This window comes from Triticum urartu, chromosome 2A (genome assembly GCF_056163025.1).
Source record: "Triticum urartu cultivar PI428250 chromosome 2A, HENAU_Tu73, whole genome shotgun sequence".
NCBI classification, from domain to species: domain Eukaryota; kingdom Viridiplantae; phylum Streptophyta; class Magnoliopsida; order Poales; family Poaceae; genus Triticum; species Triticum urartu.
In genome coordinates, this window is record NC_141874.1 from 173,699,936 (window position 1) to 173,714,102 (window position 14,167).

Here is a 14,167-nt window from a genome sequence, read left to right on the forward strand (position 1 = left end):
GATGCCCGGGCCCGCGCGTGGGCCCCGCCCGCCCCCCACTGCCTGCCTGGAGACTTTCCCTCGTGCCCTTTTAACCCACCCGCAGCGACCGGTGCGCGCAGGCGCCACGTCAGCCGGGTGAAACCCTCCGCACTGTCCAGATCAGGCCCATCCACGCGTGGTGGTCCCCCGGGCCAAAGCCGATCGATGGCGTAGCGCCACTTCTTTATTCTTTTCCTACTTGCTTTATTTATTTTGCGTGGAGTGTTAAGTTTTTTACTAGAGGATAAAAAAATTGGTTGGGGAAGGGAACAAATGGGCGGGGCGTGGCGCCATCACCCACCCACCCACCTGCTATAGCCCGTGGACGGTTCGGGGACTCACCCCGCTCGGCTGCCCCGCCACGTGTCGGCCATCGGGCCATGCTTGTTGCGTAAGGAAGCGTCCACGAGATTTTATCGCGTGTTCCGTTGGGTGCTGGGCGGTGGGGGCGGCCACGGTGGCAGGCGCGGGGGCGGGGCCGTCGGATGCGTGGGGCGGATCCTGGCCGTCGGATGCGGGCATGGGCAGCGACAAAAAGAGGATGAGGCCTAGAAAGCGAGCCACAAGGGGAGGGGAGGAGGCCACACCAGACCAGAGAAGCAGCAGCCATTTCCTTCCAGCCGAGGGAGACGAGACGAGAGGAGAGCACTCTTCCCTCTAGGAGAGGAGTAGCATCGTGAGAGAGAGGGAGAGGGAGGAGATACTCGTGAGCGCGAGGGGAAGGAGAAGGAGAAGGAGGGCGGGCTCTCTCGCTCCCTCCCGCTGCCTTGTCGAGGCGGTTGGTGCGTGGATCTGCGCGGCGGCGGCGGTGCCTGCCGGACGCCGGCGACTAGGCGGGGAGATCGGAGGCGCATGCCTCAGATCTGACATGGAGCGGATCCGGGAAGGAAGGAGGGCCGCACTGGCCATGTCCGGCGGGGCGCCTCCGCCGCGGCGCCGGCTCAGGAGCAACGGCGGCGGCGTCTCCGGCGGCGCGGGGCCGAGGGACTCGCCTCGGTCCGAGAGGAGGCGGGGGGACCGCCTCATGCTCAACGGCAACGGCCGCGACGACGGCGACGACACCTCCGACGACAGCCTCGGCGACGACGACGACGACCCCGACGAGGAGCTCGCCGCCTCCGCGCCCAGGTTCCCGTCGGTGCAGCGCCGGTCACCCAGCACGGCGCCTCCGCCGTCCCCGCCACAGCCTGGCGCCGCGCACCATCACAGCAGCAGCAGCAGCGGCGGCGGCGGCGGCGGTTACAACAACCACCACCACCACGGCCCGCAGTCGATGCACCGGAAGGGGGGCTCCAATCCCAAGGGCCCCATAGTGTGGAAGGCCGCCGACGAAATGATCGGCGTTCCAGTCCCGAGGAAGGCGCGCTCAGGTATGCTATGCACCGCAAAACAAGCAAATTTCCACCCTTGTTGCCGCTTCTCTTTCCCTGATCTCGACGGCGTTCCTCGTGTTTTCCGCAGCTTCTACCAAGAGGTCTTCGCACGAGTGGACAGGCCCCGGCGGTGGGAGCGGCGGCGGCGCCGCTGTAGACGGCTCGCAGATCCAGCGGCCTTCTTCACGGCCGATCTCGCCGGCTTCCACATCGGCCACCGCCCCTGCTCGGAAAAAGCTGGTGCGTTTTTCAGGCCGACACAATCCATCTCCCCTCATGATTCCTTAAACTCTTGCCCTTACTGATTTCCCTCTCTCCGGTGTCTCGCAGAAAACACTTGGCGGCGGTGGGAGCAGCGGCGGTTCTGGGCCTGTACCGAAGCAGCGGCCGTCGCCGGCTTCAGCTCCTTCGGCAGCCCCGCCTCAGCCGCCACCAGCAAAGATTTCCAAGTCGCCATCGTTCATTCAGGAGGAGATCGAGGTCGCCGAGGTGCTATTTGGCCTGACGCGGCAGTTCCCCTGCCCTCCCAAGCAGGAGAACATGAACCACAAGCCGGAGCCCAAGGACGCGCCGGAGGCCAAGTCCGGGAACTCTTCGCCGGCTCCGTCGTCATCTGTCGTCCGGCCGGCAGATTCAGCCTCTCTCACCACTATAGGTGGGCAGCTCGTCAATTTTGATCTTGCAATGATTTTTTGTTGCTAATTTTGGTTTTGTGGGTCTAATAAGCTTCCTCACTGCTTTTGCCAGCCCCAAAGAGGAAGCGGCCACGGCTCGCCAAGTACGACAACGAGAACCGCCCGGCGAGCCCAGCAAAACCGGACACGGCAGAGCCGCCCGCAAGGCCGGAAGTGCTTCCGGTGGCAAGATCAGATGCGAAGCCGTCCGTGTCGGCTGTGGCCGAAAGTGTCGCCAGCACCGCCGCCGCCGCCGCCACCGCTGGCGCGCAGCAGGAGGCTACCCGGGAGCCAGAGAAGAGGGAGGACCACAGAGGAAGAGATCCAGAGCTCCGGGCCAGTGAATCAGATCGACGGGATCCCGGGCCCGAGAGCAGCCGGGCCGAGCCGCCGGCAGCAGCAGTCAAGCCCGACGGCGAGGCTGCTGCGCCGGTCGGCTCTGAGGCCAGGAATGGGGAGGCCACCACCGCGACAAAGAGGTGGGCCATTTGGATTTTTTATATTATTGGTGTTGTGATAACCATTATTGCCTTTGGATTGTGCCGATCTGATTAGTATATTCACGATTTCGCGTGAATTGTTTTATTTTTTTTATCAGTGAGCTGGCATCCGATGGCGCTCGGCAAGAAAAGTTTTGCATTGATCTCATGGTGGGTATATGCTTTCATGTGTGTGGTTGAATTGGTCTTGCGGAATTTGCTGGGCAAAGATTGAAAACGACAATTTTTGCCGCAACTGTTGATTGGCTTTTTTGTTTTCTTTTCAGCCCTTTTTTCATCTCACCTTTTTCTCTCCCCTTGTGCTTGTTCCAGGCTCCCCCTCCTGGGAAGCTATCTCCTGATAGAGATGGCTCTTCCGACCCTGATGCGGATAAGAAGGGATTGGATTCTGAGATGGACGTGGTGGGTGCCTCTGTCTGCTTCAGTTTCACCAATTCTGTTGATTGACCTCCTTAGCGGCTGGAGCATTGGATGTTTGATTCTGATCGGTCCATTTGTTGTTCATCTTTTGCTGGGATTTCAGGCCGGGAGAGGAAATTCTGAAAAGAAAGATGGCGAGAGGACCCGGAGAGGCCTGGAGATCAATCTGGAGGACGAGAAGGCGCAAAGGATTCCGGCGGAGGAGCTTGCTCCAAAGAAGCTCACTCTGCAGCTTGATTTGGAGAAGCCTAGCCAAGGGGACGAAAAGTCGCCATCTGAGCGCAGACAGCCGCCATTGCCGCCACCGCAGCAGCAGCAACACAAGCCCTCAAAGTCCGAGGTCAAGCATGAGAAATCACGTAAGAATTTCGCCTGGTTCTTCCCCATTTTCTCACTGCTTTTGTAAAAGGTGATTCTTTGTTGACTTGGGTTTTTCCTCATCTGGCAGCTCTACCTGCTGCTTCACCGCCTATGCCAATGACCGTAGGCGGCTGGATGGGGACTTTCCCACCTTTTAGGTGAGTTTTCACTGCTATTCGATGTTTTACACGCACTCTTGCTCCCTGAAGGATTTGTGGTCTAAAATCTGTTGTTTCTTACCTTGGCAGTTACATTGCTCCTGTTCCTGGACTATCAGCTCCTGGGCTTCATCATCCTATGGACATCAAGCCAGGGACTTCTGCTGGATTACAGGTTGCTTTCTCACTTAAGCTATGGTGTGGTTTCTGTCTTTGGAGTGAATTTCTTTGCCAAGTCTAAAGGTTTCCTATATTGCAGCATCCTGCATTGCCTCCACTGCCAGTACGCCCCAAGCGCTGCGCTACACATTGTTACATCGCACAGCAGATCCAATACCACCAGCGAATTACAAAGATGAACTCTTTCTGGCCCACAACAGCGGCTGCCGCTGCTGCCGCCGCCGCCACAAGATCTGCACCATTCTTTGGTCCAAGAGGACCATTCAACATGGGCGTCGTTCCACCTGCGGAGGCTGCCTCCCTTCTCGCGAACCCAATGCAGGGGAGCTACCCTGTTCGGGCACACGCCCCGCTGCAAGAAACTAAGGCATCTTCAATGGTGCCTTCTCCTTTCCAGGGGAGCCTCTCCAAGGATAAAGCGGCATCCAGCAGTGCCAGTGTTGCTGAATCAAACCAAAGGAAGCAACCTCCAGCTCTTGAAGCGCAGCAGTCCTCTCCCATGCCACCAAACATGATGGTATGCTTGTCGTGGATTTATGCTATTCATTACTAGTATTTCTTATGGTTCTTTTTGGTATTTTTTTCCTTATATAATTTCCCGTGCACCCTTTGTTTTTTACAGCAAGCGCCAACATTCATCTTTCCATTCAACCAACATGCTGCAGCAGTAGCAGCTGCAACTGCCGCTGCCAATCGAATGGGAGATACAAAATCTTCTGGCACCAGCAGTGCGATGCCATCATCTGCCACTGCCCACGCTTCAGCAGCACACGCTGGTGCATCGGCCATGAACTTGAGCTTTGCCAACTTGCAGCCGGGTGATGCCCAGTTCTTGGCCATCTTACAGAACGGCTACCCATTCCAGCTCGCTGCTGCTCATGCTGGAGGAGCTCCATCATATCGAGGCATGGCACCACCAGGCCCAGGTGTACCGTATTTCAACGGGCATGTCTACTCTCCCCACATGTTGAACCCATCACAGCAGCAAGGTACGCAGCAACAAAATCATCAGAAAAACTCAATGCCAAGCTTGTCTGGTTCCTCTCAGAAGCATCAGCCACAACAATCACAAGGGTTGCTGGGATATGCACCAAATGCTAATGCTGCTGCTGCCGCTGCCGCAGCAGCCGCTGCCAACAGTTCCCAGAGCTATTCGAGCGGCAACCAGCGTCCTGTTCTTCTACATGGCCTCGCTCACCGACAGGATCCAGACAAGACTCTGCAAGATGGCCAGTCAAGTGATGACAAGTCTTCACACCATCAGAAGGGTGGGCATGAACATAATTTTGCTATTCCAATGCATCTTCCAAATTTTGCGTTGATGCCATCTGCTGGCAATCAGAGTGAGAAGAAATCGAATGATCACCACCAGCAGCCACCAACCAGTCGAGGCCAGGGGGTTCGAATTGATCTTGCTTCATCTCAGCCTTTTGTGATGCCCTTTGGTTCCATTGGCGCTCCTGGTTCTGCTCCAAATGGTCTTGACTTCTCGTCATTGGCACAGAACCATCCGCTTTTCCAGAGCCATCAAGAAGCAGGCCGGCATGGTTACCCTCAGCTCAATTTTGCTTCAGCCCAGTCTGTTCAAGGTGCACAGCATAAACCCCAGCATCAAAATGCTGCAGAAGCTAAATCTGTGGCTGGGGATTCATCTTCAACGCCAAGTGCTGGAGATAATGAGAGAAAGAAATCTGCATCTGCAAAGTACCCGAGTGATTCACAGCAGCATTCTCTTTCTTTCTCTAAGCCAGAAAACAAGTCTTTTATGCACCCTTTCCTTGGTAGCAGTGCTAATGAACCCTCAGTCCGCACTTTGAGCCTTATTGGTGCGGAATCTTCGAATGCCTTTGGGTTAGGCAGCAGCAAATCTTCAAGTGCTTCTACTGCAGCAGCTACGTCAGCTGCAGCCCCATCTGCACCGACCATGTCCCAGCAGCAGCAACAGCAGCAAATTCAGCTGCAGCTGCACCAACACCATCAGCACCAGATGCAGCAACAATTCCAGCAGCAGCAACAGCAGCAGCAGCAGCAACTCCAGCAGCAGCAGCAACAGCAGCAACTCCAGCAGCAGCAGCAACAGCAGCAACTCCAGCAGCAGCAGCAACAGCAGCAACTCCAGCAGCAGCAGCAACAGCAGCAGCAGCAACAACAACAGCAGCAGCACCAGCAACATATGTTACAGCTTCAGAAACAGCAGCAGCAACAGCAATTGTTTCAAAATCATCTGAACTCTCGCCCCAGGTCTGCTGCTCCGAGTAATGCAAGTGGATACTCTGACCGTTTGAGTGCGACGAACTTTCAGAATTTAATGTATCCATCAAGCGCTTCTCAAGGCGGAGTTCCTGGTCAATCACCTCAATTGAAGGCATCGTCGTCGATGAGAGTGTCAGCTCCACCTTCAGCTGCTTCTGTCCCTGCTGCATCCTCGCCTTCTAATTTGATTATGATGAAGAACAGTGGTCTCCATCAACAAGCAAAAGCTCTGCAGGCTCTCTCCACCCCGAATCACCAGTCACAAAGCATGAGTTCGTCGAAGATTGGCCACTCCCTTACTAATCTTTCTACTGGAGGAGCAGGGGACCTATCTCGATCTTCAAATGCTCCGGTTGCTTCTGGTTCGCCATCTAACTCGGTCTCCAAAAGTACTGGTGGTAGCCCACCTGCATCTGGAAGTGCGAAGGGTGGCCAGCCAGTTGTCCAATTGTCATCACCTCAACAACATGCAGCAAAGAACTCTCCTTCAACTTCTGGATCCAAGTCAGCTTCAACAAATCCCTACAGCAGTATGCCTATGCCATCGATCCTTGGTCAGCAACCAAACATGGCTCACTCTGGTGGTAAGCAGCAGTCACATGGACCCTCATTGAAACAACAGCAGGCGTTCCCACAAGGCCATGGCCACGGCCATTTCTTCATCTCCAATGCCTTTGCGCCACAAGGTCCGCCTCAGCATGTAAATGCTGGAGCTGGTGCTGGCCTCTACCAAAAGCGCTCGGCTGACAAGACGCAGCAGCAGCAGCAGCAGCAGCAGAATGCTGTCTCTGGTTCGTCTGCGATGCTCTCTCTTGGTTCCATGTCGATGTCCACATCTGCGGTTCCAGCCGATGCGGGGAAGGCTCATAGTGCAGCTGGCAGTAACATGAAGGCCAATCTTCATCCAGCGCCTGGTGGTTTTATGCACCTTGCGACAGCGGGGCAATCTGCGAGTGGTTCGCCTCACTCTCACCTTTCAGCGGCACAATTGACGTTTTCAATGCCAATGCCCGTAAAGCCTACCAGTGATCAGAAGCCTGCTGCTGGTAATGGACCTCTATCCATACTTGTATCCCCTGCAGACGTTGTTCCATGTACCGCCACCATATAACTTGACTCAGTTGTTTCGACTAACATAAAACCCTTGTGTTTGTCAGGTAAGTAAAGGACCTAGACGCCAGAGCATGGGAATGCTGCTAATCTGAGTCGGCGAGCTAACTGCTAATTCTGTCGGAAGCTCGGCGCGCGGAAGAAGCGATTGCATGGCAAGAGGCATAGCTGCGAGAGCCGGATCGTCGACGAGGAGGATGATGCACCCATTCCATCCATTCAGGGGCTCTGGCAAATCTGTGGAGTAAAAATGTGGAACGGCTGGCTGATGGGAGTGATACTTGTGTGTAGTAGGTTATCCTCCCATGGTGGAAAGCTGGAGGTGCATAGAAACCCTTTTTTTTAGCAGTTTTATGCAAGATTGTCAAAAGCTGGTCTCTCTCTGAACTTCTCCCCTCCCCTCTCCTCCAAGTGCTGCTCTGCTCTGGTCTGGTCTCTTTAGATTTGTTCTTTTTGTTGTTGTCTTAACTGAAGGAAGAAGGTTTAATTAGTATGCAGGTCAAGGGAAACTTTTGTGATGCTGCTGCTCTTGCCTTCCTCTTTTCTTTCTTTCTTTCTTTCTGTGTTTCTTTCCTTTTTTTTTGTCCATGTGTTTTGTCAATACTCAGATCTGCTTGGATTGTTTTAGAAACAATTTGGGGCAGAGAGGGAAATATCTCTCAAGGAGTAGGAGTAGGAGTAGTAGTATGTTGGATTGTTTTAGAAACAACTGGGGCGGAGGCAGAGAGGCAGATAAGTAGTACTAGTAGTTGTTGCGTAGCATAGCATGAGAGTGACCATGACCTGCCTTTTGGGTGTGTGCGTTGTAATTAGCTAGGTAGCCTTGTAGAAGAAATGAATCAATCAAGGCGGTGGATGGATGGATGGATAATCTTGTTAAGATAGCAAAGCAGAGTAATTCTGGCCTGTGTGATGACTCGGCACTGCAGTGCTCACTCATCCGAAAGTGCTACTCTTTCCGGTGCGCAGTCCGGCACGCCACTCTTCCACTCCGCCATTTGTTAACTTGCCCGGACGGACGGACGGACGCGTGCTGCCGCTATCTTCTTCCTAATCGTACCAATCTTCTATTTATATCTAATCTATCTATCTATCTATGACACTGGGGCTGGATGATGATGATCTCATTCACATGGATCGCTCTCGGCCATCACACGTGTCCGGCCTAACAGCCACCCGACGTGCAGGCTGAAAAGTAAAGTATCTGGAAATTTTTGCCTTGGCCGGGGGACATCGCTTTCCTTTCGCTTGGCGCAATGGCATGGCGTTCCCTCCCTTTCCTGTCCGGAGTGGGTCTGCGCGCACGCACGCACGCACGGAGCCTTTGTCCAGATGCACCGCCCCGGTTGTTGGTGACATGTGATTAATCGCGTGCTGGATTGATTGTTTGTTTGTTTGGGTTAACCTGGCCTTTGCCTTTCTTTCCGGCACGCACTCATGGCTCATCCGTCCATGGGATGCCATGCAGTAGTAGTAGGAGTACTGGTGGTAGTACTACTACCTCGCTGCGATATCGTGTGCATACACACATCAGGTGGCCCCATGGCCTGTCATTATTGCCAAAAACTCTTGTCTTTGATTGGGACGGGGAGAGAGGTGCGCCAGTGCTTGTTCTGTGCGTCCAGTTGTTGTTTTCGTCAGTAAAATCTGGTGTCCCTGTCGCCGTCGTGACGTAGCACCGCCAGGCTGTTCTGCGACTCGCCAGAGTTTACCGGCAACTGGATTTGCATGCCCACGCCGTTTGCGCGCTACGTGCGCCGGTCACGAGCGCCTGGGCTGGGTGGGCCACCCGTGCTCGCGCTGTGAACCTTGGGCGGGGCGGTGGAACTCCAGTGGGCGAAAACGGCGAATGCTTGTTTGGTGATCGTCGGCTTCAGATACGACCTATGGTCCAAGTAGGCAAAAAGCGTGGAGATGGGAAAAGATGCAGGATTGAGCGTCGCCGAGAAGTGTTTGATAGCACATGAGAAGGCAAAGGAATTCTACCAAGAGGTTTGAGTGCACTAAAATTTCCTCCAACGTAGAGTATGAGTGAATCATAGGGATTTCAATCACGTGAATCGAACGACCAATGCAGGAAAGTTTTTAAAGGATCCAAATCTTTTGAAAATCCTACAAATTTCATTTGAATCAAAGGAGCTCTCAAGGAAATAGAGGCGGTATGGTTCGCACATGTCTGTTCAAGGATATTGGGAGATCTAGATCTCTGCGAGTGACGCTGCCGAATGAAGAGACTACCTGACTAATAAAAAATGCTACACATAGAAGGGAACTACCAATTAAGGATACGATGAACATCCTTACTCTTCCAGGAAGAAGAAAGGAACTAACTAAGCAATTTACAATCTCCTAGAATTTACATATAGAGGAGGCATCACTGTCATGTTACCAGCCATCAGACCAATAGGGGTAGATCTTAGGAAAAGAGAGTGGGAGAGGAGACCCCAGGTGTGAGAGGATTCAGTGGTCCAAGAGGATGTTATGTTGGGTGGGTATCCAACAAGAGGACTCATATGTATGTGAAGAGTGACCCTCCACTGTGGCCAAACATCCCTCCGACATCAGCCACTCGATCTCTATTATCGATGCCCCGTCTATTCTATTCTACAAACCCTCCAACTCCCCGTCATCCACCCTCCCCTCCCAACCCCACTTAGAACCTCGGTACATACGAGCTTTCAATTCGGATCTAAGATATTCTTTTCACTTTCAACTCGCTTTCTATAAAAACAGTAGACATAACAACTTTAACCAATGTTTCTTGCTTAGATCTATAACTTTGCTTTCGGCACTTACCTCGAAATAATCCCCAGGGTCATGAAGTGGGATCATACCATCGGTGCTTACATCTAAAACTTTGAATCTCTCAATCACCTGGAAATAACCCGCACAGCCATGAAGAGGAAGGACACCATCGATCCTTCGATATAGAACTTTGAATGCGACAATCACCTGGAAATAACCCTCACGACCATGAAGAGGAAGGACACCATCGATGCTTGGATATAGAACTTTGAATCTGGCAATCACCTGGAAAGAACCCCCACTATCATGAAGAGGAAGAACAACATTATTGGAAATTCAGTTAACAGTTGTTTTGAAGAAATCTCTAAACTATAAACTATGATGCTTAGATCTAGAACTATGAATCCGGCAATCACCTGGAAATAACCCTCGCGGTCATGGAGAGGGAGGACACCATTGATGCTTAGATCTAGAACTTTGAGTCCAGCAATCACCTGGAAATAACCCTCACGGTCATGAAGATGAAGGACGCCATCGATGCTTAGATCTAGAACTTTGAATCCAGGAATCGTCTGGAAATAAACCCCATGGCCATAAAGAGGAAGGACATCATTATTAGGAATCCAGTCATCAGCTATTTTGAACAAATCCCTAAACTATAAACTACGATGCTTAGATCTAGAACTTTGAATACGACAATCACCTGGAAATAACCCTCGCGGCCGTGAAGAGGGAGGACACCGTCGATGCTTAGATCTGGAACTTTGAATCCACAAATCACCTGGAAAATAACCCTCGTGGTCATGAAGAGGGAGCACGCCATCGATGCTTATATCTGGAACTTTGAATCCGGCAATCACCTGGAAATAACCCCCGCGGTCATGAAGAGGGAGGGCACCATCGGTACTAGATCTAGAAGTTTGAATCCAATCAGCTGGAAATAACCCTCGCGGTCATGAAGATGAAGGACACCGTCGATGCTTAGATCTAGAGCTTTGAATCCGAAGTCACCTACAAATAACCCTCATGGTCATGAAGATGAAGAACACCGTTGATGATTAGATCTAGAGCTTTGAATCCGACAATCAGCTGCAAATAACCCTCACGGTCATGAAGATGAAGGACACCGTCGATGCTTAGATCTAGATCTTCGAATCCGACAATCACCTGGAAATAACCCCCATAGTCATGAAGATGAAGGACATCCTTGATGCTTAGATCTAGAACTTTGAATCCGACAATCACCTGCAAATAACCCTCATGGTCATGAAGATGAAGGACACCATTATTAGGAATCCAATTATTAGCTATTTGGAACAAATCCCTAAACTCTAAACTATGATGGTTAGATCTAAAACATTGAATCTGACAATCACCTGGAAATTACTCTCGCGGTCATGAAGAGGGAGGACACCATCGATGCTTAGATCTAGAACTTTGAATCTGACAATCACCTGGAACTAACCCTCGCGGTCATGAAGAGGGAGGACACCATCGACTCTTAGATCTAGAACTTCAAAGTCATCAATCACATAGAAACGACCCTCACGGTCATGAAGAGGGAAGGCACCATCGATGGAGATAAGACTCACGGAGGAGGGGTAGAGAGGAATATCGATGGAGTGACCACAACATGGAAAGCACAACGATGGTGGGCTAGGAACTACATGTTGTCCTCGTCGATGATGGGGGGAGGGGAGGCGATGCCCACGATTTGGAATATGACTACACGAAACACACATGACTCGTGAATTGGCAATTGTGCTAGAGGGGCGAATTGCAATCTAGCTAACGCCAAGGTAGAAACGGAAGAGGATAATGATGTATTTAGAAGGTATTTAGTATTTGCCGGGGATAGGAAGAAACATGTGTGTGTACGGGGAGGTGGTAATGGTTAAGAAAGGCAGTGGTCGCTACAATTTGACAACTATACAATGGATGCTCGATGTTCCTGTTTATTAAGAATTTACGTGCACGGAGCAAGGAGCGATGCCGACCATTAGATCTTGGTAAACTTTACAATTTACAGTCTTTTTTTAGAAGTGACGACACAAGAGTCTCCTTACAAGTTAAAAAACATACACTAATTTCTAGGACTATACTAAATCAACATATTGCATCATATATACCACCTATCCATATCCCATAGTTTATATATTTGATTTGAGGACATTTTGTTGATGTCTCATATTAGAAGCCTTCCATGTATGGTGCACCTCGGGGAGTAGTGGAGTTTTATTTGAAAGACCTTTTGATTGGTGGGCTAGCCAATATCGAAATACCAAGCCAACACACACCAAAAAATACATCTTGGCCGAGTAACTCGCGTTCCTCCCTCACATTCACTACATCTTCCTCTAGTTTCCAAAATATTGGATCTTTAGCTCTAAGATCAAAATCTTTCACTTTGCTATTAGAAACTAAATTTTGGTCAATGAGAGGTGTACTCTAGCAACTTCATGTGAGGCATATTTGGGTTTATGGAGACAACTTCCAATATTGAATGAAAATTTTCAAACTTCGACCGAAATGAATCAAACATAAAACTCCAAACCTCTAAACTTCTCTACTAATAAATAATTAAACTCATCCCTTGTTGGACACTAATGAGGTAGATGGTAGCGACCCATGGATGATAGCATACAAAGTGGTAACAATAGAGACATGTGGAAGCAGTGTGGCACTATCGACTCCTTCGCACCCTTATCGATGACCTCGATGAAAGGGGGTTGTGCCGACCAGGTTGGGGAAATGATGCAAGTGACGACGTAGATGTATTTTGATGTTAGTTGTAGAGATTATATATGTGATCTTGTGGGGGGAGGTAGAAATGGAATACTATGGGGTGAAATGATTTTGAAAATAACTTACATGTTTATTTTGAAATGGAGTACTATGGTGTGGAGAACAATATGAAATGCGTTGGCTGCCGATTGCACATGTGTTATAGGAATTATTGTTTACGAGACCTTGAAATGTTTAAGATATAGTTTCATAAATTTGAAAGTCCAAATTTTATTATTAAAATTCAAATCCGAAAGCGTATTGTATTGGGGGGGGGGGTCATTAGTATGTAGTCTTGATAAGGACTAGCACAAATGCTCGTGCGTTGCAACGGGGAAACATACCAGTTCCTATGGAGCATGGTTGATGAGGTCGAGGAACTATGTCAAGTGACAACGGTTGCTCATGACAAAATAAAAAGATGCATGATTTGAGGATCAAAACATGGAACTTAGAACATGGGTCATGATCCGGAGTAAAACAAGTATGGAAACTTTCGAGCCTGTGTGTTACAATGGTAGAGAAAATTGGCCCATACTAAGATTTATTGAGAATTATTTACATCCACAATTCATGAAAAATTTAGCCTTATCAAGATATGTAGAACACATGAATGAAATGTTTTCAACAATCATTTTGTTATTTGATTTTGAGGGATTTTATTTTGTAAAAACAGATCGAAAAAATAGACGTATGTTATGAGAACTTTAAATATATAAATATTTAAATTAAAATACTCATATTTGTTGTTCAAACCTGAATTCTTACCTAATTGGTGTCTACGTTTTTAGAAATTAAAATATGAACTAGATAGTAATGAAATATATATAGATTTGTTGTACGCTTTCTTTCAATTTGGTGGCTGTCTACCATCCTGGTAAGTGTTCATACCACCGCGTGTCATGTATTTGTATTGACACAAATATTTCACATGTGTGATCATTTCTCCTTTTTCTTCCTTGCGTTTTTTGTCAATTTTGTCATCTAAGGTTCATATTATTCGAGTTTGGCTTAGTCCACGTGAAAATGAATGAGCGTCTATGTGCTAGACAGAAATCAAGTGAGGTGATCCTAATTTTTTTTCAATTTGAGGCAATAGAAATCAATTAGGAAACTCATAGTGCGTGTATTGTGCTTCTCTGCTATTGTTTTTTTTTCTTTTGGATGTTTGTGTGCTGATTATGTAAGAAATCATATTGTATTTGATACACATGCATGTGGCAGAGTTGTATATATATATTTTCTTAGTGAATTATATACATCTATTAATGGTGTGTGTCTTCGGAGGTCAACTTATATGTTGTTTGCTTTTTTAACTAATCTGTTATCTGTATGTGTTATTTTCAAAACAAAACGAAAATTGATATTTTTAGACTAACTTCACGTCAAGTTTGATCCACTAATCTCGGCAGGGCCCTCACAAAGAAAATGTAGGCTCATGTACGCACTACACTACTTTGCATGCAACCGGAAAAACTGCTAATGAACAACCATGTGTAGGTTCATGTCTAACATCCACGCGGCTCATCACACTTCAAACAGCACGTCGCCCACCTAGCCTGCCAGCGCTCACGCATGTCACCCACCTT

At 49.4% G+C, this 14,167-nt stretch overlaps 1 protein-coding gene and 1 long non-coding RNA gene across 3 annotated transcripts; one reads left to right on the plus strand and one right to left on the minus strand.

Moving 5' to 3' along the window:
* The first annotated feature begins 567 nt into the window (after nucleotides 1-567).
* On the plus strand, nucleotides 568-7,567 carry LOC125524717 (uncharacterized). 2 transcript variants are annotated; one of them, XM_048689758.2, is made up of 12 exons: nucleotides 568-1,391; nucleotides 1,483-1,634; nucleotides 1,725-2,049; nucleotides 2,142-2,547; nucleotides 2,667-2,718; nucleotides 2,881-2,970; nucleotides 3,092-3,347; nucleotides 3,437-3,506; nucleotides 3,597-3,681; nucleotides 3,766-4,203; nucleotides 4,309-6,985; nucleotides 7,097-7,567. In XM_048689758.2, exons 1-12 carry the CDS (start codon nucleotides 890-892, stop codon nucleotides 7,102-7,104), a joined length of 5,061 nt encoding a protein of 1,686 aa, XP_048545715.1. In that variant the 5' UTR covers nucleotides 568-889; the 3' UTR covers nucleotides 7,105-7,567. The 2 variants fall into 2 exon arrangements, with proteins under 2 accessions (XP_048545715.1, XP_048545714.1); XM_048689757.2 differs by lacking the exon at nucleotides 7,097-7,567 and having other exon boundaries at nucleotides 4,309-7,065.
* Nucleotides 7,568-9,806: 2,239 nt separating this feature from the next.
* LOC147984422 (uncharacterized) lies at nucleotides 9,807-10,381 on the minus strand. Its single transcript, XR_015615998.1, has 2 exons — nucleotides 10,211-10,381; nucleotides 9,807-10,095 (listed from the first exon to the last, which is right to left on the minus strand). It is a non-coding gene; the product is annotated as an uncharacterized LOC147984422 (long non-coding RNA).
* Nucleotides 10,382-14,167: the final 3,786 nt, after the last annotated feature.

Coding starts and splice junctions, on each gene's coding strand:
- LOC125524717 (XM_048689757.2), top strand. CDS start 890: ATGGAGCGGATCCGGGAAGGAAGGAGGGCCGCACTGGCCATGTCCGGC. Junction 3,507..3,596: donor GGGACTTTCCCACCTTTTAG/GTGAGTTTTCAC, acceptor TTACCTTGGCAG/TTACATTGCTCCTGTTCCTG. Junction 3,682..3,765: donor GGACTTCTGCTGGATTACAG/GTTGCTTTCTCA, acceptor CCTATATTGCAG/CATCCTGCATTGCCTCCACT.